The sequence below is a fragment of the Branchiostoma floridae genome, chromosome 9 (genome assembly GCF_000003815.2).
Source record: "Branchiostoma floridae strain S238N-H82 chromosome 9, Bfl_VNyyK, whole genome shotgun sequence".
Classification (NCBI taxonomy): Eukaryota; Metazoa; Chordata; class Leptocardii; order Amphioxiformes; family Branchiostomatidae; genus Branchiostoma; species Branchiostoma floridae.
Window position 1 is genome coordinate 17874434 of NC_049987.1, and position 24824 is coordinate 17899257.

The following is a 24824-nucleotide window of genomic DNA, read 5'->3' on the forward strand; positions in this document are numbered from 1 at the left end:
TAACTGTTGATTTCTGAAAATAGTTTCATCGGGTTGGTAGAATATAGGATGAAGGAGAATTCTTGTTACACAACCAGCAGGTACTTGCATAGCTTACGTTTCGATGTCTCTCAAACACCTTCGTCAGAGCTTCTAAGTGGAGTTCTGCTTCTCACCGCTATATGTAGCCGATGTAGGTAGCGCTTTTGCGGTTAGAAAACAGTCCCAAACACAGGCGGGCACGGTGGATTAAGGAGGTGATCTGGATAAGAAAGTCAACCCTAGTGATGAACCGGGACGAGGGGGGATACAAGCTAAGCCATGTTTTGGACTGTTTTCTCAAAGCAAAAGCGCTACCTACATCGGCTACATATAGTGGTGAGGGCGTTTTACGGCTTAAAATTTTCAGCACGGTGTAAAAGAACTTTATAAGAATTAAATATGTTAAAATGAACTAAAGTTTGCTTGCTCGTCCTCCTATAAAAGCCACTTTCATTTGACCCCTAGGTGAGCTCATCATATTGCAGCCGACGATGAAACAACACTAAAAAAGAACACACAACCTTTTTTGTTAGGTGTCCCTGCTTTGGTGTCAGTGCCCTTTTTAATTTCATGACATTTTGACTGATCGCCCTCTCTGCTTTTGGGTCAATGCCCCTAGCTTGTTCTGTATGTGCTTGCCATTCATTGCTCACTATGCATGGTAAGACGTTAAACGTTTATGGCCGACTATGGAAGGTTTAAACTACAGTAAACCATGTAGCTTGCCATGGACGGAAATGCATATACCTTATACATTACATTTCTGTAAAATCAAGAAGCAGAAATTCACCTGGCTGTTTGTAATGGTTCTAAAGTGGTTTGACAAATTACCATTAGTGATCAGGGTGACAGGAAAACCCCTAAAGCATACACTCATGACGTCAATACAGTGAGTGTTCACACTGTGGCCATTATAATAGGTGGAATTGTTTCCACGCTGTTAGTTTTAGCACAATACTAGGAAAAGTCAATCACCGAGATTAGCATAGAAAAAAAGGTCAACAACCTCAGCTGCCAGGGCCTGTCCAAAATATTGATCATCATAGTATAATTATGGGGACAGGGGAAGGAGTGACCGTCCTAGTTTTAAGTTTTTATATGCGCCAGGTCTTATTTCTAGCACGATCTTGCAATACTCGTGCACACGTCGTGCAAAATTCAGTATAGTCATTGTACTGAGACAATCTGAAATTATTGCCAACTGATGATTGTATCGCATAGAAAATATATCGCATTAAATCCACATAAAATTGTATGATAGTTACAGTGTGTGTTTATGTACTTTGTGTGCTATAATTGATTAAAAGATTGAAAATGGACCGAAGGAGAGAGACTCTTAATATGTAAACGGCCGTTCCTTGATCCTGATTACGACCCATTGTATATCACAGATGCCTTTTTGTTCTTGTCCGTTCGGTACATCTTTATTGTCTGGGATGGGGTCATCGTCCGTGCGGACGAACGACAGACCAGACAAGTGACCTCGTCTTATTTAGATCTTAGCCGTGTGCGAAGAAGGTAACATCGCCGCTGAGCTGAGTCTTAGCAGAGTCCGATCACAATTTTAGGTATGTTTTTATCCTTTATCCATGTTAGATTCGACTTATTCGACGTATAATAAGAAATATCTTATACTTACAACGCATTAATGCTTGATGTTTTTATCAAATGTTTAGAGCCACACATATTCTGACAGTTCTGAACCTTGCTGTGTGCTTAACAGCCAATCCAGTAACAAAATTGGTAAGATTAGATAAATCTATATAAGCTTCGTGGACATACTATCTATAACAACTTTGCACCAAATAATTCCTTTACTTCAAAAACCGATGTTACAGACGCGCTGCATTAACACACGGGAAAGTATTGATTAATATGTAACATAGAGAACAACCGGTTTTATTCTATTCGCATTAAGCCAGATAGGGACAATGTAGCACTGTACTATGCACTGATTGCATTTTAGTATTTCCTGACATAGAAACTTTTTGTAACACAAGCACTTCGACTTTAGTTAGAAACCTAGCTAGATCAATTGGCAATTTAACATTTATTACTGAGTATTCTTGTCCTTTTTTCATATTGATATAGCAGGTTTATACACATAGTCTTTTAGTCTGTTAAAATTGTTAAGTTGCCCGTGCATCTGTGCAGATGCTTAGGGGTGGCGCCCATCTCCATTTCCTTAGCCCTTGGGCCACACATTTGTGCAAGTTACTACAGCAAGGGGTTTATCCGCTGGCAGTGATGTTTGTTAAACTCGAATACTTTTCCCAAATGCTGAGTGCTAAGCAGAGAAAGCAGTATGTACCATTTAAAGTCTGTGGTATGACTCAGCCGGGGATCGAACTCACGACCTACCGATCGTGAATGAATGGCGAACACTCTATTCACAAGGCTATTGTACCGATATTGTGGTCTGTCCTCTATGCATATTCACGTACCGTATGGTTATTATATACCAAAAGAATACAAATCTATCGGGCTGTTTAGTGAATAAATCTGACAGTTGACAAATGACGCTTTTGGCTAAGATGACAGAAAAAGCCCTACAGCAGATTATAGTGACGTAAGTACTGTAAATACATTTAAGTTCGCGGGGATTTAATTTCACGGTAGCGGGAAAAAGGACTTTTCGTGGTGGTTTTATTATCGCGGTAACACTATAGACTGCAGTCTAATACCGTAATAGAAAAATGTTCGCGGTGGTTTTAAGTTCGCGGTGAAGTGTTCACCGCGAAAACCGCGAACATTAATCCACCGCGAACATTTCTACATTTACAGTAGTTTGTTTTGTTTGTTTGACCCTTTGTTCGCACGACAAGCTCCAATCGTCCAATTCAAAAGTTGATAGCGGCCATTTAATAATCGTATGCAGTGAACAACCAAACTAATGAACTAAATACATTCTTAATAAGTTGTGATAATTGCTTCTAGATTGCATGAAATATCAAAGGTTACCAATCACTTTCCAATTATACAATAAATTTATCATATATTGTTGTTATGCATGAATTAGATGAAAGTACATTTTCTACCCACGTTACTTTACAGTATTAGTATTGCGACCCTGCCTATTGCACTCGAGGTAAAGCTACACAGTATAATTTACAATCTCTCACTGCGAGAACTTATCATGCACCCCTCCCCTCTTTGCATCAAGAGCTTGTCGCCATCCATCTTAAAAAAGAAACTTTGTCTGAATTACCAAGGGAGATCAAACTACTTTATCACTAGCTTTGGTAATTAATTCGCTAGGAATTCATGATTCTCAACACAGCCTGCATCTCACCATGGTAACAGACAGTTGTTAGTCAACACAATCTACATCCCCATGGTAACAGACAGTCGTTGGTCAACACAATCTACATCCCCATGGTAACAGACAGTCGTTAGTCAACACAATCTAAATCACCATGGTAACAGACAGTCGTTAGTCAACACAATCTAAATCACCATGGTAACAGACAATTTTCAGTTTTCCAAAAATTGGTACATATCATAGGTACATAATTTTATTATGTATAATTCATGGATCAATATGACCGAAATTCTCCCGACTTATATTAGAGGTTTGTCATCGACCGTCTAGGGGCTTTGCTGGTCCAAGGGCTGTTAGAAGATATATGCCACATAATAATATCTAACATTATGATACCAACAATTAATTCGATTTTATTGTCAATGTTATCATCTTGTATTAGGTCAATTGAATCATAATGTCTACTTGTATACTCGTTCTCATTGAAATGTACAAAATAGCATTTTTTTGTCTTTTAAAAATCAAATCAGCTCATTTTTCAGTCAAAACTACCTGATCGTTTAGTAAAATTCCTCTTTTCAAAGAGAGGAATCCCACCCGTGGCTATAATTTCCTCCAAGCCATCAACCAAAACGAATGTTGTGCTGCATCTTTTGTAAAACATTATACGGGTTGTTAAAAAATTAAGGAAGCAGTGATGTTTTCTGCAATTTGCTCAAGTAGTATATTAAGGCAGGTGACAGAATTTTTTTTTACATTTCAATGATAAGCCTGTTTCCCCTATCCTGGGTAGTAGTTTGCTCTGGCGTTTATCATACACTATACACTGTCGCTTTGCTTCTGTTCCGAGAGCAAACATATAGGAGGAATGAACTACTACCCGGGTGGTACCCGGGCTAGTTTTCACCTACTTGGTAAGAAAAATCTCCAAGCAGATTCACGGTGGTGTGATATAGTATCAAACCCACCGTCAAGCAAATCCTACGGTGCCATCAGATAGTATCAAAGCTGGTCAAGAAGTATAGCCGACCGAAGGGAGTCAAACGGGCACCGGGGGCAGCTTTGATACTATCTTATGGCACCGTAGGATCTGCTTGGAGATTAGGAAAGAAGACGTTTTGTCAAGGCAATACTGCGCATGACCAGGCAGCGATACCTTTTGTGCCATTGCCCCCGGCTGACATGAAAGATGCCGGTATCGCTTTCAGTAAGATAGATGGCAGGAAATGCGGGATATCAAGTCTACGTGTGAACCAAAGCCCTGGGTTTGAGGATAGATCACTAGAGAGGCTGTAGATAGGTCACGTATCGCTTTTGCCTTAGGCCATGTTGATTTGGTTATATGTATGACATCCTCTGGGCATGCAAATCTGATGCGAGCGTGCGAATGAAAATAAAAAAATTAACCGAAAAAAAGTTGCCTTCATCATGAAATTTAAGCGGTCAGAAAGGTTGAGCAAATGACAGAATATAGTATACCGAATAAAAGGATCTTCATTGTTTTCTTTAACCTTGTAATGGTCTATGATATTAGCATACGTTTTCTGATATTCAAGTTTGCAATCCACGACATATACTTGCTTATTTATTGCTAATTTATATGATTTAGAGTACGGTGTGATCACGTCGACCGATGATGATGATGAGAGTACGGTTGATTACGGCCCAAAATTGATGCGCGCGCGGGTGTCATCCATATAATCAAATCAACATGGCCTTGGCAGCTTGAATGGCTCACAAAATATGAATGCCATTCAGTAATCTGACTCGTGCACACGGTTTAATGCTTGTGAATGATAATTTGACAATTATTTTCAGAACAATTAGACATTCTCAAAACCGAGGAAAATGAGGCACCAGAAGCTTTTGAATACATTTAGTATACTTATTACTACTACAACAGTTGGAACGTATCATTGTGAAATAAAGCACAGTTTTATGAAAAACAGTATCGTATTATGATAGACAGAAACATAATGTCAATCCGCCACACCATGCTTATTCCTGCATGCCATAGTCTGTTGTGTACACAAATATTGTTGTGTTGTTTGAGTTGTTATTGTTTCCAGACATTGTGTTATGTTCGGCTGTTTACCAATCAACATCAACCATTCAATGACGAAGCTTTGTGTGGTTGCACGTACGATGGCATACAGCTAGTCAACAACATAGCCACGTTGTGCCCTTCCAAGATATCCCTGGGAAATATATCTTATAATATACGTCAACAGTAAAGGTAAAAACAAAATGTCTTGCTGTCTGTCGTCACGTAGGAAAAAATCGATATTTTGAAGTATCATGTAAATGTTACGCGTTGACGTCCGACTATTTGTAATGACGTCCATAAGATCCGGGAACTGTTTTTCTTGTCACCGGTACACCGATCGGGACAAGTCCTCAAGACCTCATTTCAGAAGGTCAGTTATTTAGGCTATGTCTTTGGGTCTTCTCTTTCCATTAAGATTGCCAGGCGTGTAGGAATTGGTGTAGCTGATTTGTAGACATATAAAATAGGGGAGTTATATGTATAAGCATGTGATTTAGGCTTTTGGCACATATAGCTAGTATACATGTATGTTACTGGCAATAAACAGTTGCTCTGTTATTTGTTTTGCGTGTTATGCAGAGAATGAATATAACTTTTTAACGTTTGACAACCAGCATGTCTTTTTCTTACAAACCAAATAAAGTGATACAAGAAAGATCGAGAACCAGTTGAAACATTTTGAAAACGATTTTTATTAAAGGGTAAATTGTTTTCCGTACACCGAACGTTTTCTGTAGCTGGCTTGCTTTTAAATGACAATTTCAATTACATGGAATCGGGGTCCAATAACTTGAATTATAACGAATGTGGAACAAGATTTTACTTACTAGAGATATATCTTAGTAGAGATATGTCTTGCGCATTCTGTGTTCGTGGTCGGGATCGGTTTGACTATTGACATAATTCATGAATGGACGTCGTAACTATGAGGCGTTAAAGCTAACACGTTACGTCTATATATAGAACCCGGAAAGGTTATTCAAGGACAAGCACCTACGGATACACCGGTGAATAACGTTTTGTATTGCTGTGAATGCAGTATAGTCCGTATTGGCCGACAAGAACAGAAGTGTACTACTAGGTAAGATCATGAATATTGTCTTTTAACGTTACGTCTGTATCTGCTATTATCGTTTTATATAATTGCAACATTAATTGCATCGTGTCTTATACTATTGATATGTAATTGTAAATCTATGCCAGTAGGAGGGAAGGGTGCTGTAAATGACACTAATAGTGTATATGAAGGACAAAGGTGCAATTTAGTATAACATTTATATAGAAGAAAGGTGCACTTTAGTGTTACATGTATATAGAGCAAATGTGTAATTTAGTGTTACATGTATATAAAAAAGTGCAATTTAGTATAACATGTATATTAATAGAACAAAAGTGCACTTTTGTATGGCACATAAATAGAACAATGTGCACTTTAGTATTGCATGTATGTAGAACAAAGGTGCACTTAAGAATTACATGTATATAAGAACAAAGGTGCACTTTAGTATTACTTGTATGTATAGAACAGATGTGCACTTTAGTAGTACATGTATAAGAACTAAGGTGCACTTTAGTATTGCATGTATATAGAGCAAAGGTGCACTTTAGTATTACATGTATATATAGAACAGATGTGCACTGTAGTACCATATGTATAGAGAACAAAGGTGCACCTTAGTATTACATGTATATATAGAACAGATGTGCACTTTTGTATCAAATATATATAGAACAAAGGTGCACTTTAGTATAACATGTATATAGGACAAAGATGCACTTTAGTATTGCATGTAATTATTGCCCTATCCATACTAATAAGCTGCTTCTCGATATGTTGCATGTGCGATTGAAAAAAACCGTTTTTCGCTGAAGGCGCTCTGTCGGTTAAAGACATTTGACCGACTTAAGAGATATTAGATAGTAGAGCTCGTCGTCTTAGAGACTTCACTGCGCATGCGGCTTTGGTGTTAGCACGTACGCACGTAAATGTAATGTTACATTCTATCCAGTGTAACTTGTATATGGCATTTTCATGATATAGAAAACTTAGGTGTTGTTAACCATGATATTCGGTGGTATATCTGTAGAGCACGTGTTTTGGGTCCAAAATTGTGGCATGAATTTTAAAACAAATTCAATATTGAAAAAAAATAAAAATTCAAAAAATATCGCAGATGGGCACACAAGGTGCAAATGGGCGCAATGTATCAATCTTATATCATCAATCTTGGAATCATAATTGATATGTTTTATTACTGCAAATATTTTTGATGTCATGTATCGATATTACTGACGATAACGATGATAATGGCAATAATCATAATATTAACTAATATTCATATTCAGTAATGATATCAGCTATTTATATATGTGAATGGCTTAAACAATTTCAAGGTCACGTTGACTTAATTTTATGGATGACATCCGCGCGCGCATTGATTTTTGCCTGTTTTCAACAAATACTGTACTGTAATCACAAGTCATCCAATACAATTCCTGGCCAATCAGCATTGTATGCTTGTCATAGAGACTTGATTATTTAACACATTTATTTAGCCCTGAATAGTATTTTAGGACAGAAAACGTGATAGTTGGAAAAGTTGTGATAACTTGTTTTTTTAGCGGTTATTTCAATAAATGTCTATATACTAGTGAAATAATGTGATAGAGGGGTGCTATCCCATTTTTTCTCTAGTAGACACAAATTAAGACCAATCTTTTAACCTTTTACTAGTAAAATAATGTGAGAAAGGGTTGCTATCACATTATTTCACTAATAGATTGACATCTCTTACTAGTAAAATAATGTGATAAGGTGTTGCTATCACATTATTTCACTAATATCTCCATGGCAATAGGGCACATGGTCAGGGCATAGAGTCACAGCACCCTTTATGTATTCTCTTCTGCAAATGAGTAAACAAAACAATAAACATAAACAAAGGAGTTGAATCAATAATCATGCAGATTGCAAAACACTAATTTGCCGTGGCAGTCTAGTAGATGTATTAGTACGGCCTGTTGTAGCGTTAGTTTACCTTTATCCGCGGGGTAACTTAAATCCCTTGGTTTTTAAAAGCAGGGTTGTTCGGGATATCAAGTCACGGTGGCTTTAAACCGCTGTATTTTGAAAATGTTGCAGTTTGAACCTTCCGTCTGTCGACCTGAAATCCACAAATATACTGTTTCTAAATAAACGGATATAGGTTAACTCGCGGATAACGGTTCAGTAGCGTATAAGAAAAGTACATGATCTCAGAAAAAAAATGTACAAAACACTACCAGACACACTCAAATCAAATCTGCCTGTTACATCTTCTTAGAGATGAGCATATATGTATATTCCGATTGCTAATAGGACAAAAGTCGCTGTGAGTACTTACGTTCTATCTTTTCTTCCTGTTCGTCAGAGCTACGTTTTTCACAAGGTACTGTGACTCTTAAATTATTCCAATATCCTGCCACAAGAAGCTTAATACATGCAAAAATACGGATGTGAACGCGAAATTGTCTCTTCATGACGTTCATTTCTTTTTCTTATGACGCAGTAACCGTTGTTTGGGCAGAAGCCATGCCACTAGACCATATCCTTCACCGAAGATTGCATGTATATTAAAGTTACTAATAGGGGTCGTGGACCTTTCGCACTTCTTCTTGAAAGCATTTTAAAGACATCCGTTCATAAGGAACCTTCTAAGGAGGCCGATGACGTCTTCTGAAAGTGACAGTCACTTTCATTTGCTGACTCAATTGCTCCTCTTCAGTAAAAAAGAAAAAGACGTCATATCCTCTCCTCTTGAAACGTCCGTATAATTTTGACTGCTTCTTCGCATGAATGGCATGCGGTCTACCGCAGTTCAATCGACTATATACCCACTAATGTCATGGTCGCATTTTCAAACCGGGGCCCGGCCGGGCAGCTTTCGGGAACAAAAATTATGATATAAAAGGCACTGAACTACACACGACGTAAAGAGTGCTGTGGGCATAATTTGTGTGTATTTTTACGTGTACATTTCTATTTAACGTTTCGACAAACAGCCCGGTCGGGCCTAAGGCTTAGATCACATTTCTAAGCCGGGGCCCGGTCGGGATATCGATGTTTAAAGAAACGCAATATCAAAATGCTTGTATACCTAGAAATATACACAAAAATATTGCACGTGAATCTTATGTTGACTTTTCTTTCTATATCATTCTTTTCCCTCCCCGTAGCTGCCCGACCGGGCCCCGGCTTGGAAATGTGACCTTAGCCTAAGGCTGCGGTTTCAATATGGAATATGTTTATTGCAAATTCTTGCCCGAGGGCTAATTGTAGGTACAAACGACATGTAAAATAAGGAAAATACAAAGATGCTAGGAACTACATTCTATGACTATGCTATGCTAGTGTACATTATACTGGTTTTGTTGGGTTAGACTTCTTCTCTTTAGGCAGTGGAAGGCGAATTTACCCACTTCTTTTATAATGTGTGGGTTGTTTGATTTTAATAGTAGGGTTGATTTTTCATTGTCAGGAATAAATGGAAAGTAAGCGAGTATTTTGGATACACTCATAAATAGTTGGTTTCTTATATCATCATAAAGGAATTGCACCGGTACGCAGGGAGGTAGCCTCGGCCGGGCTCCGAAGACACGCATTTGTCCCGATGGATAGCTGGATACCGCGGGCTACCTCTTGGTGTGCTCACGATAAGCATACGGCTTCTTTTTTTATACCGGGTCTCGGGTTTATTTTAAGTCCAACTTGAATTTAACCCTATTCAGACCGGGCTTTTTTGGTCATCCCTGGACAGGGGGGCTTTTAAGGCCCACCACTTCTAAGTCCTATAACTCTTGAACGACGTGCCATAGGGCCACAAAATTTGTAGGCCATGATATCGACATAATATCTGACAAGATTTTATTTATGTAACAAAATAGCAGTAATATAGCAAATGAATGTGAAAATATATTGTTAGAACCAAAAATAGTGATTTTTGGCTAAACTGTTGCCATGGCAACACGAAAAATGGAAAATTTGTCAAACTTCGTAAAATTGTTGCTAACAATATTTTAGGAAAACTCACAAAATTTGGTGGCTTTAGCGTATGGCGTTATGGCGTCTAAAAATACCCCGGGTGTAGCAAGGTGTCCCGCGGGGGCACGTAAATGTTACGCCCGAGAGACAAATAAAAAACAGCTCGTGAACTAGCAGGCAAGGCTCCTTTATTCCAATTAATACCTTAGCCTCACCAATAAATCTTTAAAGCTTTTAAAATATGAACATCTGATTTCATATGGCCGTCTTTGCAGCATAGAAAATAAATATAATGCCGTGTATCAAGTGTACTGATATTGTGTTCTTCGGTATTCGTACACATAAAGCTTTTTTGCATCAAAATAATATAAAGAAATCATTGGGTTTCAACATAATAGAAGCAATCAAAATCATTAAACAAATATAGAGCTGGTAATTTGTAAGAAGCACTTACAGATCCGGACCATTTTCTGAAGCGTTGTAAATTAAACGTTGAAAAGAATAATCATCATACCTGGTTTACATCCAATTTATGATACACGGTTGAAAGAAAGACACCCACAGCCAGCAAAATCAACCTTTTTTTAGGTCAGATAATTTTAGACCCATCATGAAAGAAGTTACGGACATCAAATTATATCTGAAGAATATTATCAAAGGCACACGGAAATTGAAAGATATTACAATTATCATTTATCACGTGTCCTAGATTTCAAATATTATTAAAATTCATGAATTTTCATAGCTAAGAATTCATATAAGTAGACAATCAATTATGAGCTCGAAAGCGCGATTCCCTTTTCCAACGCAAAAAAATACCTACTTACTATAGATTCATTAATTCGATTTCTTGAAGATATGGATAGCCCCTGCAACAACGCGTTTCTCTTTAGTCAACATATTGACCTATAAGGATAGATATCGTCGACTGGATTGTGAAATCGATGCAATCGTCCTCCGACCGTAACGTCCCGGCTTCGTAAACTGTGCTGGTAATATTTTTCATTCTATTCTATTCATTCACACCAAAGTGATCGCACAAGGTTTGTACTGAGCAGTATTGGCTCAAATCTAGATAGATTTCACTGAGTCTATCGCCCCGCCATAACTATGGTCGGTTCTATTATGTGCTCGGGATGTGGCTCTCCGTAAACATGGGACCTCCTTATTTAGTCCTACTTGACAGTCTGAGTTAAATGAAGAAAGTCGAGTTAAGTGCCTTTTCTGAAAGGCTTCGCATGCTAGGAGATTAGAACCCACGACCGCAGTGATGTTGACCAAGCACCCTATCGTCACATAACGCCATATATTTCATTTACAACATTAAAAGATAAACTGTAGATGAACTATATTGTACATGTAAAAGATATACCGTAAATGCATTTAAGTTCGCGGGGATTTAATTTCGCGGTAGCGGGAAAATGTACTTTTCGCGGTGGTTTTATTTTTGCGGTAGCACCATGCACTCGGTAGTCTCTTACTGTTATGGAAAATGTTCGCGGTGGTTTTAAATTCGCGGTGAAGCGGCCGCCGCGAAAACCACGAACATTAATCCACCGCGAACATTTGTGCATTTACAGTAGTCGACAGCCAACATTGGAGGAAGCATAAAGGAATCAACGTACGTACTCTGGGCTAAATAATCTTTAAAATTTATTACGAACATTTCAACTAAGCCCTCCCCCCTACCACAAAAGAAAGCTAACGATAATTCAAAACTTTAAGAAAAATCTTCACCCCACTATTATAGGATCGCTTCTAAACGAACGTTAAGCAAACCAGAAGTTGTGTACGTGCGTACTGCACAAGTATAATCATTGTTAAAAGAATTTTTTCTAAGAATTATGCGGGTCGTTGACAAGCATAAACACAGTCCAGATCTCTGATTGGTCAGGACGCTCGCTGAGTGACAGCTGGAAATACTTTTAACCAATCATGTCAAGTCTTTCAGTCACGTCATGGCTCGCTTGTAACCTAGATGCATATCCATACCATGTATTTGCATGACAAGGTATTGAAGACTGAGCGACCTTTCTCATATGTGTTCACATCTCTTTCGAGACAGCTGGCAAGATGAAGCGCGCTTGGCTCCAACACCTTGTGGCAAAAAAGCTCGGAGCCGACGCCGTGAGCATCGGCCGATCAGGCGGGGAGACGAGCACCTTCAGCCCGCCTACCACGGTGCATGGGCACGGTGACTACGTGGGGACCGGACCGACTGCTCAACCCTGCACAGCCCGGCCGTTCGAAGATATGCCCGGGCCGAGAGGGCTACCTCTAATTGGAACACTGCTGGACTACACACCTCTAGGCAAGTTTTGCGCTTTGTTTTGTTTCTAGTTGGTTTGTTATGGTAAATGTGGCATGCAATGCTAGGTAGACTCGATCAACCAAGTTTCTGCGATTGTTATTGGTTGGTCTTTGACGAAGATTTTAAAGAAATGTCTAAGACTTAGACGTTGAATCTTATCATAAGTGACCAGATAACGAAATGCTCTTAGTTTACCATATAAAAATGGATTGAGAATGTGCTTGCTTAATATGTACAGGAAAAATTATTTTTCTTAGATTACGACTCTGAAAAATTAGAGTGGAGGTAGGTACTCGAAAATTTCTCCGAAGTGATAAGAAATACTCTTTTATCAAATTTAAAAAGGAAATAAATCGGAGAAACTGCTATTTTCAACATCATAACCGAATTAGACAACATTAAACAAGCTCAATGTTCTGTTTAAACAGAAATACTAGGAAAGCGAACGATATCTGCAACATTCTCATCACTCATATGTACGATTGACAGATTTATGTCCCTAGCCAGTGCTAGCGGTCGATCAAAAAGACAACCTTAGGAAAATCTTTTTGCTATATGGTCTATAGGGAAATATGAAACGAACATTTTTTTCTTATGCTTTTTCGTAGACCAAGCATGTGATGTTTTCGGTACCGTTGGTATGCATGTTTGTGATAATGCAATTATGTATGTTAAAGCAAATTATGAAAACACAAATTTTGTTTCCAGTGGGGCCGTAGCGCAATCGCCGTCTTGTGCGAGGGAATATACGTACTACGTATACCTTTAAGTTAGTATCGATGTTCTAATGAAAAGGACGGTATAGCCTGCATATACCTCTAGGTCTTTATATTTCATGTGGTCCTGGCAATTTAAAAGTCCATTGACATTTATTTCAAGTAATAGATAAATGAAGCCGTATTTGATATCTTGAATGGATTCAAAGGTGTTTCTATATATGGCTGCCCTAAAATAGTATTTCCATCAAAATGCTTACCTTTCATGTATTTTCTGGCAACAGCTTCATGCAGCCTAAGGCTTCTTTCGTCATTTTTTAATAGTTATTTTTTTATGATCCAAAGACTTGTTTGATTTCAGAATTAACTTTAATCTTCGCTAAATCATCTCAAGAATTCCGACCAGTAGGGGCGTTCTCTGTATCATGAATAAGCTTCCAATTGTAGTTATGTTATGTTTTGCCAAGTTTTGCCAAGTTTTATTTAAAATTATACATGCTTACAAAATATATCCTGCTGGATATCCTTAACTGTTATCAACGTCACCATTAGTATCTCAATCATTAGCGAATTACATTAGAAACCAATACTAAGGAACCAATTTATATAAAAACAGTTAGATCTAAAAATATTTTAGATTTGAAAACAATTAGAAAATCTCTTCTTTTCTGTTTCTCTTAAAGAATCTATACAGGAAAACTGTGAAAAATCTGTTACAGATAACTACTAAGTATTAGCGTCTAAACAACAAGACGCGATGGCCGGGAAAGAGCACCCTCAAGAGACTTTCATGAATTTCAAATTAAAAGTCCAATCATGTATGGAGTATATTATTATTAATTTAATTTTTATAACATGATGTACGACACAACGGGGTTCTCAGCTTGTATGAAAGGTTAGTGTGTCATCCAACTAAAAATAGTCGTGTCTTGTAATCGAAATCCCTTCATGTCCATTCAGTAACAAAATTACATTCAGCCTAAGGCTTTTGCAGGCATGTTTCTTTTGAAGATATGTTCTGAAAGAAATGAATCTACGGCATTACAGAATGCAGAGCATCCCGGTCAGTAACCTTATATACATTGTCGTGTACTGCCTTGCAAGATTAAGAGAAGCTACTAAATCGACTCCAATCTGTAATAAAAAAATCAACACCATAGTATGCAGAGGGCAAATGATAAAAAAAAGACGTTCTGCTGCATTACCAAGGTTGGCCACCAAGGGACTAAAAATCTTGACCGTTGTCTTCACATAACTTAGCAATACACCAAGTATCTTTACAATCCAGCTTGACGTTGTCAATTTATGCTGGCCACAACAGGTGGTAACGCAGACCCACACGTCCACAGCCAAGCAAAATACTATACCTCCAACAAACTCTACGGATGTTGAAAGAAAAAAAACAAGAAAGAAATTAACTAAGTTGCATTGTTACTCTGAACCAATGAATATTCAATTTCTACGGGTCATTTCAGCTTGAAAAGGCTTCAACAGTCCTTTTTAGAGCGATACCGGCAGTTTGGAAATGTGGAAAAAAATCTCCACTGATGTTGTTAGAAAAAGAATTTGAACTCCTAACCAATTAATATATAATTTCTACAGGTCCTCTTCGAGCGATACCCAAAGTTTGGGAAAAACTCCACTGATGTTGTTTGAAAAAGAATTTTAAGATACAAACCAATGAATATATAATTTCTACAGGTCCTTTCAGCTTGAAAAAGCTACACGAGTCCTTTTTCGAGCGCTACCGGCAGTTTGGGAAGATCTCCAAGGAGACGATCGGGAACAAGTGCTTCGTCAGTGTGTACGATCCGCGAGACATCGAGACACTGTTCCGTACCGAGGGTCCCAACCCGAGCTGGATGCAACTCATGGCACTGGGTGAGGTCCGCAAGAGACTCGGGAAACCCTTAGGGATGATCAACGAGTAAGTTTGTTTTCATCATGAAAATATTGAGGTATTGTTTTTTGGTGACTGTGTGTTTGTTTGTCTGCTTTGCGTGTTTGTGTTTCCAAATGTTTTAGGTCAGCATAACTTTAGAAAATTTGGATGGTTTGTAATGATACTTGCTATGTGGTTCAAGGGCAAGGGGGTCGGGAAGACGAAGGTCAGGTTAGATTTTTGACCACCTTGTGTTTGGCTTTGGTACTGCATCAGAAGTTCCTTTTTCTTATATTTTTGGCATGTGGGTAACCAAGGGAGAAACCAATATGTCATCTTGCAGTTCCGAGTCTCGACCAAAGTTGAAGATCACAGTGCTCAATATGGATTTGAAAGCTTTAAGTTCAAATATGTTAACAGCATTTGACAGCATCACCGACTTGGCCTTTCATCAATTTTCAAAGGGCTAAATATCATCGTGTGTACCTTTTATCTGTTAGAAAGGTCTAGAAAAGTAAAAAATAAGTTCCTTCAAAGGAAAAAGGACTTGAATATCACCCAATCAAGTCTTTTCTTGGTATACTTTTCTTCAATGCCAAAAGGTGGATTAAAATACCGATTCAACATATGGTATAACGTACTACACGTCTTGAACTAGTTGTTATAAACGACCAAGTTCTGTATTATTTGAAAATGATGCATCACTAATCCCTAAACCAACCGTATTGTCATAAAATTATGAATGCCGCGTGTTTCAGAAAGAATCGCATCAGCAACGGACATACCAGATAAACCATCATGGTTCTTGGTTCTAATTGGTATAGCGCCCTACAGGACGTTTCTTGATAGCCACGCGCTATCTCGCCACAGGAAGCTAATGTAATTTCTATTCGTCCCCAATCATACTGCCTTTGAAGAGTAATAGATTCAAGCACCTTGGTTTCTCGGAAATCCAGCACTATATCGTGACGTCAGTGTCTTATTCATTTGCAAATATGTAAGCCATATTATGTAAGGTGGCCAACCTTTCTTATGAACGGCTGCTGGAAAACAGTTACGAAATAATTTTGTACATGTATGTATGGGCAATATGTTGTAATTCTGTGGTTCAATAAAGATATTAGATGTGGTGTTAATAACCAATGATTATTTTGTAATGTTCCCTATAAAGACACACATGCGGCGTTGAAAGTGGTAACCGGCGCTTCTGGGTTTAGCATGTTCACAATATCTTGTTAGGCCACGTTGGTGAGATTATATGGATGACATCTTGGTGTGTATGAATGTTCGGCCGTTTCCAAAATAACATGGTTTGAATAATGATGAAAAGCGCACAAAGCAGCTGCAAAATAAGCAAATATATGGCATAAATCGCAAAGAAAACGTATACTAATATCATAAAATGCCAGCGTCAATTCCAAGGCCAAGGAAAAATTAGTGAAAGAGCAAAAATGAGGAATCTAATATTTGGTAGACCTTACTCTTTGCGCTCAGACATTTGTTCTAGTCTCCAAGCAGACCCTACTGCCTTAGAGATGATATCAAAGCTGGCAAAGGAGTGCCGCTATACTAAGTCCCTTGCCAGTTTTGATACCATTTCTAAGGCACCGTAGGGTCTGCTTGGAGACATTTGTTCAACATTTCTGACTACGTAAATTTTGTAATGGAGGCAACTATTTGTGTGTGTGTGTGGGGGGGGGGGGGGTATACTCGCCTACTATCATCAGCTTGTCCAGAGCTTGTCATTCATGTAATAAAATCAACATAACCATATTTTATTAATTACAGAACGGGGCAGAAATGGCGACAGCTGCGCTACGCGGCTCAGTCTAAGCTTCTCAATCCGAAGAGTGTTTCCAGTTTCGTTCCCGTCCTGGACGAGATCTCGCGAGACTTCGTTGAGAAGCTACGCACGGGGAGATCTGCAGCAACCCTGGAACCCACCATAGACTTGGACGCAGAGCTCCGAAAATGGTCCCTGGAATGTAAGTGGCGTAAGATAGCGTACTCGTAGCATGCGTAGTCCAGTGGTTAGCGGCCCTGCCTCTGGAACTAGAAGCCGTGAGTTTGATTTCGGCTGTTTCCCTCACCCGACATGCAAGCTACCGGAAAGGGTTGTAGTTCTCAGGACAGGACGTTAAGCTGTGGTTCACTGTTCATTGTGCTTGTCGTAAAGAGCTAGGGAATTTTCCCGGTACAATGAACCTGTAAATACTGTACAAAGCGTCTACCTTCTCTGTCACGACCAGTGGAAGACTAGCTCTTCAGTGAGCTAAAACTGGATCCAGATCACTTTCTTATCCTTTTCGATTCACCTACGGGCGCATTCACCTACTTCGTGCAATCATCGTACGATTCTACAACTTTAGACTTTTTGGGGATAGCCATGAACTTGTCCTGAAAATTCCTTCCTCAACAAAATTGTCTTAGATCCTTTCCTAATATCCTTGTCACATGTAGCGAAAATCGATCGGACGACAAGAGCTCGCAGACTCGTCGTCCGCTCTATTTTCGCTACAAGTTACAGAGGTATTTGACTGCCTAAAAATCCTATGGCATGAAGTCGAGCCACGATCGAACGACGTACATGTAGTAGTGTCATCGCCCTAGATAATTACTGACGTCGTCACGCGCAGAGCTAATAAGCCACCGACGTCAAACTAAAGACTTGAAGATGTAGTATATGAGTGCATTGTTGCTTGAAGGATCTTTCTTCCTCACTCAAGACAGTTTAGAGGGCCAGACGCACGCCATTAGTTCTAATAGGAGGTCGCCTTGCGTACGTTATACATTATCTAAGGATAGGTATTCGGTGCTTATGCTCTGAAAGCTGTTAGAAATGTAACAATTGCAAACTCTTTGACTTTCAAAGAATCAATTGAAGTGCTGTAATATGCGCACTTTATACAATTGTATCAAAGGCGTCACATGCATTAACGGGTGCTTTGGTAATTGCCACTTGTTGCGTATTAACAACAGTTCATTAGCGGGCCAGTAGTAGAGTTTGAATCAATTACGAAGAAATGCTTTACACTCGTAAACCCGAACTTAATTGCCGAAATATGTACATGTACCCTCAAAAAATAATAATAATAAAAAAATGTTGCATTTTTGTACGAAATCAAAATGGCAACAACAAAATTACGATAAACGCTCACAGTAGTCATCATACAGTATATCTTTAATGTAATTATGTGTCAAAGAAAGGGAAAATCAATTTTTTTTCTTAGCATGAAAGTTACTCTAACAGTTTCTTATCAATAAGCCACCCGTTTTTGTGACCGGCTCCTTTGGACAGTAGCAGAAGAAGGAAGCATTAGAGCCTGCCGTCCTAAATTCAACAGAAACGGGAGACGAGACTGGTTATCTGTCACTTACGACTCGTCGCTGCAGTCACGTGCCTCTGACGTCACATGGATGTAGACGAGTCCATCCATTCGGTGAACAAGGCTGACGAAGTTAGCCAAAAATTGGGATAATTCCCAATTTATTTAAAATGTTGGATATATACAATGTAGTCTAATTTATTTGAAATGTTGGATACATACATTTTTTTATTCTTCTTTTATTATTAACATTTTGTTTCGTTTTGATATATTTTGCAGCGGTGGTGTCGGCAACCCTGGGCATACGACTCGGCTGTTTACAAAAACATCGACAGATTCCCGACAAAGATACCGAGGACCTCCTCCAAAGCAGCGACGCCTTCTTGGACACGTGGTCGAAGCTGGAACTTGGACCTCCCCTCTACATGCTGTACCCAACCAAGACATGGAGAAAGTTCCTTCGGGCAAACGAACTGTGGCTAAGGTATTGCATATGGGATACAAAAAGGTGTATTTCACTCTGTGGAAACAGATCTGCTCAATAGCAAGAATAATAATCTTGCTTTTAGCCATGTTTAACTATGAAGTATAATTTATTTGTGATATTTTTATGGTATTTATTTGAATGAATGTGGGTCAGCTGACTTATATTGATGACAAGTTTTTTTTTACGATTTAATACACTATAGATGATGTTTTGAAAGGTGCTAAATCCCAGCAATATTTTCAGCAGAAAGATTTGAGTTCACTTAGCTTTAATAGCAGGTACTAGGCAAACCAAACACTTTAGAAGTCATTCAAGGATTAAGAGGAGAAAAACATCTTATGTCTTTTATCATTTTATAATTCACTTTCAATTGATGGCTTTTGATCAGAAGCTCGTAAAAATAAATGAGCATTCTTGAATATCAAAGAACTTTAACATTACTGGTAGTTTCACTAACAGTTACGGTTTTGTAATAGTTTTCAAATTTATTTCAGTGCGGCTGGCCGAATGATTGACAGATCGTTGGACCGTAGCGAGAGTGAACGGGATCCTTTGCAGCCGGAAGTGACGTTACTGGAACACATCGTGACCCGGAAGGAGTTAACTCCCGACGATGTCGTCATGATCATCACCGAGCTGATCTTCGCTGGCATCGAATCGGTAAGTACAAAAAGCTTTCCAGCAATGAGAACCGTAACTTTACATACATATACCGTGGATAGTAGTATTCTGTTCCCCAACAAAAGGTCTTCTTGATGCGTTGCGTCATGAATGGGTCAAAGATGTGCGGAAGGCAACACCTGCCGCCTACCCCCACTACTGTCTGTATTGCCTGATCTACATAATAGGAAGTTTAGATCTGATTGGCAAACTAGACGGCTCCTCATATACACATTATAGCACGTTCTAAGAATGCGACATCTCACTTTTACTTCGAGCAAGCTCGTCTTATGTAAATTACAAGATCTTGATATCCTAAAGTGTTACAAAAGTCGTGTCTTCGTGTATGATAGAGCGTTCGGGTCGCAATCTGAGTTCGATACCCGCTGATACCCGCCCTTGGGAAAGGCACTTTACACAAAGATTTTTTTCACTTCATGCAGGTGTAAAAATGGATCCTTTATATCCGTTGGGAAGGTAAAAGAAAAGCGATCCTTCACCTTTTCTCTGTACTGTGTATGTGGCAATGTTTATATAAGTTAAGAGCTTGAGTACAGTACCACATTATCCTCGTCCGTCCAAAAGCAAAAAAATGAAAACAACAATGTTTTAACATTTCTTACAGACGGCAGTTGCCATGACTTACAATCTTTACACAATGGCTAAGAATCAGCATGTGCAAGAAAAAGTCAGAAGAGAAGTCAACGCAGTGGTGGGGAAAAGTGGAAAGGTCACACAAGATGCCTTGAAGTCTTTGAAGTACGTCAAGGCATGCATAAAGGAAACGTCCAGGTAAAGTTTTAAGTCTTCTTGTTCGCTCCCACTATCTTGACTTATTAGCAATCTGCGCTTCTTGTATGTAGTATAGGAGCGTCGATGTATGAATTTCTTTGAAAAAGTATGCAGTTTATGCTGATGATTTATTAGTATATCTAAATTTATTTCTGATATTAACGTTCCGTATGATTATTCATTTAGGGTACTGCCCGCATTTTCGATGAGAAATCGTATTCTGGATAAAGAGATCGTCTTGGCCGGATACAGAGTCCCTCCAAATGTAAGTGGAAGATATTCTAAATACTAATGATTTGCACATAATCTATTTTATATATTGCCGTAAATTAGCGATAGAACAGCACCTTTTGCACCGATACTAGGCGATATCAACAATCTATAGCTTATATATCTATCTATTTATCTATCTAATAAGATATACCCATCTATCTAGATCTGCATATCTGTCTGCCTATCGTTGTTTTGCTCTCGATCTACATAATATCTAATATCAGCTCAAAAGAGAACTAAAGAAAATCATGCCTTCAAGTACCAACCTAGGATAAATGTGTTAAAAATTCCTATTTTCCCAGAATTATGATCGTAGTGGAATATGTTTTCACCAAGCACAGTAGGGGCATCTTCTCTGGATAAGTCTTGCAGATAGATGTGCAAAAGCTAGGTGTGTGACGGGTCGTTCAGTGTAATATAACTAGCTGCTGCCGCGCCGCGTACCTGCGAAGCTGGTGTTTTACACCGAAGGGCTGTATACCGGCTATATAGATACAGATACAGATGTTATAGTCCACATTGTCATAGTCCTTGCGTCTGCATAGATTGATTGACAGTAGTAGTAGTACATGTTGGAAAATTTTACCGTCTTACATTGAAATTAAATCATAATAATCATCATATTGCCGATAACTTTCTAATCACCAGGTCATCATACGGGTGTTAACCCACGTCACCGGACAACTCCCGGAGTATGTGGTGGAGCCGGACAGATTCGCGCCCGAGCGATGGCTGAGAGACGACACCACCATACCGAAACCACACCCGTTTGCTGTCAGACCTTTCGGTGTCGGCACAAGAAGCTGTATCGGCCAGCGACTGGCGGAACAAGAGCTGGGAATTCTCCTGGCAAAGGTGTGTAACACGCACTACTATAGAAATACCAGACCCAGTAATGTTCAACTTTACAACAATCATGCAAACACACTTAAAACTAGCAAACTTTACTCATTTTGGTCTTATGTCATCTTTTGGGGGCCCAAATACGGTAAAGGTAACAACGAGTAACATTTGCCATAGACTGGGGTACAATTTTCATGTCGTGAAAAAAACAGACCGAGTAATGTTAAAAGTTTGCTCGTTTTGGTCGTATGTCATCTTTTTTTTTTGGGGGGGGGGCGGCTACTACGGTACAAATAACATCAAATTTAACAATAATAATGATCTAAGACAACCTTTTTCATAATCATTTATATTTTGGACAACTACCTTAATTATGCATTCTGTTTTAAGATCGTACGAAGATCCTACAATAAGGCATGAAAAATACAAAATGAATTAAGTTGAAATATTTAAGTCAAATCGTTGTTTCTACAGATGATTCAACAGTTTCATATCGAGTGTGACGGTGAGATGGAACAGATCTTCAACATCGCCAACAAGCCAGACCTGTCCGGTACCTTCAAGTTTACAGAACTATAGAAGGGGACATTGTGTTTTGTGCTCTAAGGTTACCAAAAAAACACAGTATTAAGCATCAGCATTGTTGCATGCGTGATCTTTAGTATAATAGTAAGGCTTAGCCCTTTTTATTTGGAAAAGAAAACATCAATATCTCCTTCAGTATTATTTTGTATGTGTATCATTATGTTTTTGAAATTCTATGTAACACTGCCGGTAAGAGTAATACTTAGCTACTTCTTACAACACTGCTCATAAGATTTTATCATTTGAGTGACGATTTTTATTATTTTAATATTTCCTTGTCTCTCTTTCCAACTCAATGCAATGAGAGGACTCAACTATGTGAACAAGTTAAAGCTGCAGTTAGTTTTGCATGAAGTTTTAATGGTTCGTTAAGAACCTTGGGCCTTTTGAACTTACTTGCATGGATAGCACCCCACATGCGTTCACTGATAAAGAGCCGTAGCTAATTTGTCTTGAGATATGTGGGACAAGAATGTGAAACAAAGTTTGTTTTCTTGAGCATTTAGAGCACTTAAAATGATCTTTTAGGTACATTTGTTTGTTGTATTCATGACGACAATGTGAATGAAGTATTGAGTTTTTGCAAACGGCATTGTGTACCGTCCGTCTGCTATCAATGTTTAGAGTTGTGTATCAAGAAATGCAACAGATTCGTATTGCATTGCAATTGTTTTCTTTTGTTGTTTGTAATATATTTATGATTTTATGAACATAAGACGCTAATACACATTTAAAAGAAATAACTTCATTCTGGAGAAATTGCATTTCCCTACAAACAGAGGTTATTGAGTCATAGCGTAATCCATAGTAAGACACACGACAAGACACATTATGATAGATTGCGACAAGACACATTATGATAGATTATAACGAAGCGACAAGTGTTTACATGGGATACATAAGTATATAGGGGGATGCATGGGTGACATCCATCTATTCTTTATCTGTTGTTAACTTAAATGAAACCCAGATTTATATTCTTTGGTTGACTGTTTCTTGTAAAGGATATTTATTAATATGGATCAATAAAAATCTTTAACGAAATCTTTACTTGCCAGTTATTGATATTATTGGAAGTAGCTTATTGAATTTATTAAGTTTGTAGAGTAACAGACGTTTCACGTTCTTACGTAAGAGTTTTTCGTTGGTCGGATTCAAGTAGTATTATTGATTGTCGGAACAATAATAAAACGACTCCAAGGAGAAGAAGAACAAATAAAAGGAGTATGCAGATAAGTAAGTAAATAGAGTTCTATTAGGATAACATGCAAAGTATGTAGATTTTATCAATCTAATTTGCATAGCAAATGAGGAAATTCCATGATAAAGTGTTTCCACAATAGGACCTTGGATAATTTGAAATTCATGGTTTCATGTCAGTCGGAACTGATACTAATTATGCAAATATATATGTACCTTATTCGCAAAGCAAATGCAGACTTGTCATAATCCTCAGTTGTGAATGAAAGGAATTTCATACTTGTGACATGCGTGAGTTAAAAATGAATATTTACATGTATGGATCATGCAAATATTTCATTGGCTTGCATAATCAGCTACTTGCATTTCAACGACGTATAGGGAATCCGCCAGCCAATCCGCCATGCAAATTGACGGTGGTTTCGAATATAGTTCAGGGTCTAAAACCTCAAGATTTTCTTTCCTGGTTTAATGGGTAGAAATCCTGGCAGTTTTGAGGTGGATGTGACAGTTCTACTATCTGATTATGGCCGAAAAGCTGAGTTTTTTTTTGGGTTATCAGTAGATATAAAGTTGAGACTTTTTGTTCTAGGACAGGGGTCTCCCCACTGTGCTGTGGTGCGGCATTAAAGGTCAAGGGTCATGTTTAATCCATGCCGTAAGATTCATGATGACATGTGTTTTTGTTGGCCAGCTGAAATGACGGGCTTTCATATATGGGTATGTTTGTGTGCCAGGAACGTCAGAACGTTGAGTTATTAACAGCTGCTTTCTTTCTCCTATTTTTTTGTATTGAAAACCATTCTTAAGAGGCTGTATAGCACATAACTGGCGGACGCCCCATAAGGTCCCTGAACTCTTGCTCACACATGTATAATTATATTAAAAAAGGAATTTCTAATCATCAGGTTTCACCACGACCCATGAAATACAACGACCAGACAGCCACCGGCTTGGTAATTAGAAGTCGTTTGCAGCTTCCGCTTTAATTTCCGTTTCCTCATTCATATGAGGTACGAAGTATAAGGTCTGTGAAAGTCTCACATATGTATATTCATACTTATAAAGGATTTTTTTGATAAATCACGTTTCATAATGACAATAGTTGTGAAATACAATGACCAGACAGCCCCTGATTCAGCAATTATAAACCGTTTGCAGCTTCCGCCTTAATTTCCGTTTCCTCACTTAACAATCATACGAGGTATAAGGTCAATGAAAGGCTCACATATGTATATTCATACTTATAAAGGGTTTTTTGTTAAATCACGTTTCATGATGACAATAGTTATGAAATACAATGACCATACTGCCACTGGCAGTAATTATAAACCGTTTGCAGCTTCGGCCTTAATATCCGTTTCCTCACTTAATGACAATAACGCATTACCTGGCCGAG

General features: G+C 38.4%; 1 protein-coding gene across 2 annotated transcripts; it reads left to right on the forward strand.

Moving 5' to 3' along the window:
* The first annotated feature begins 1491 nt into the window (after positions 1-1491).
* Positions 1492-23269, forward strand: LOC118423192 (probable cytochrome P450 49a1). Of its 2 annotated transcripts, none has more exons than XM_035831225.1 (10): positions 1492-1589; positions 12416-12661; positions 15079-15304; positions 17048-17244; positions 18865-19069; positions 19567-19732; positions 20358-20524; positions 20711-20789; positions 21446-21652; positions 22115-23269. In XM_035831225.1, exons 2-10 carry the CDS (start codon positions 12424-12426, stop codon positions 22217-22219), a joined length of 1590 nt encoding a protein of 529 aa, XP_035687118.1. In that variant the 5' UTR covers positions 1492-1589; positions 12416-12423; the 3' UTR covers positions 22220-23269. The 2 variants fall into 2 exon arrangements, with proteins under 2 accessions (XP_035687118.1, XP_035687119.1); XM_035831226.1 differs by lacking the exon at positions 1492-1589 and adding an exon at positions 6276-6411.
* The last annotated feature ends 1555 nt before the right edge of the window (positions 23270-24824 follow it).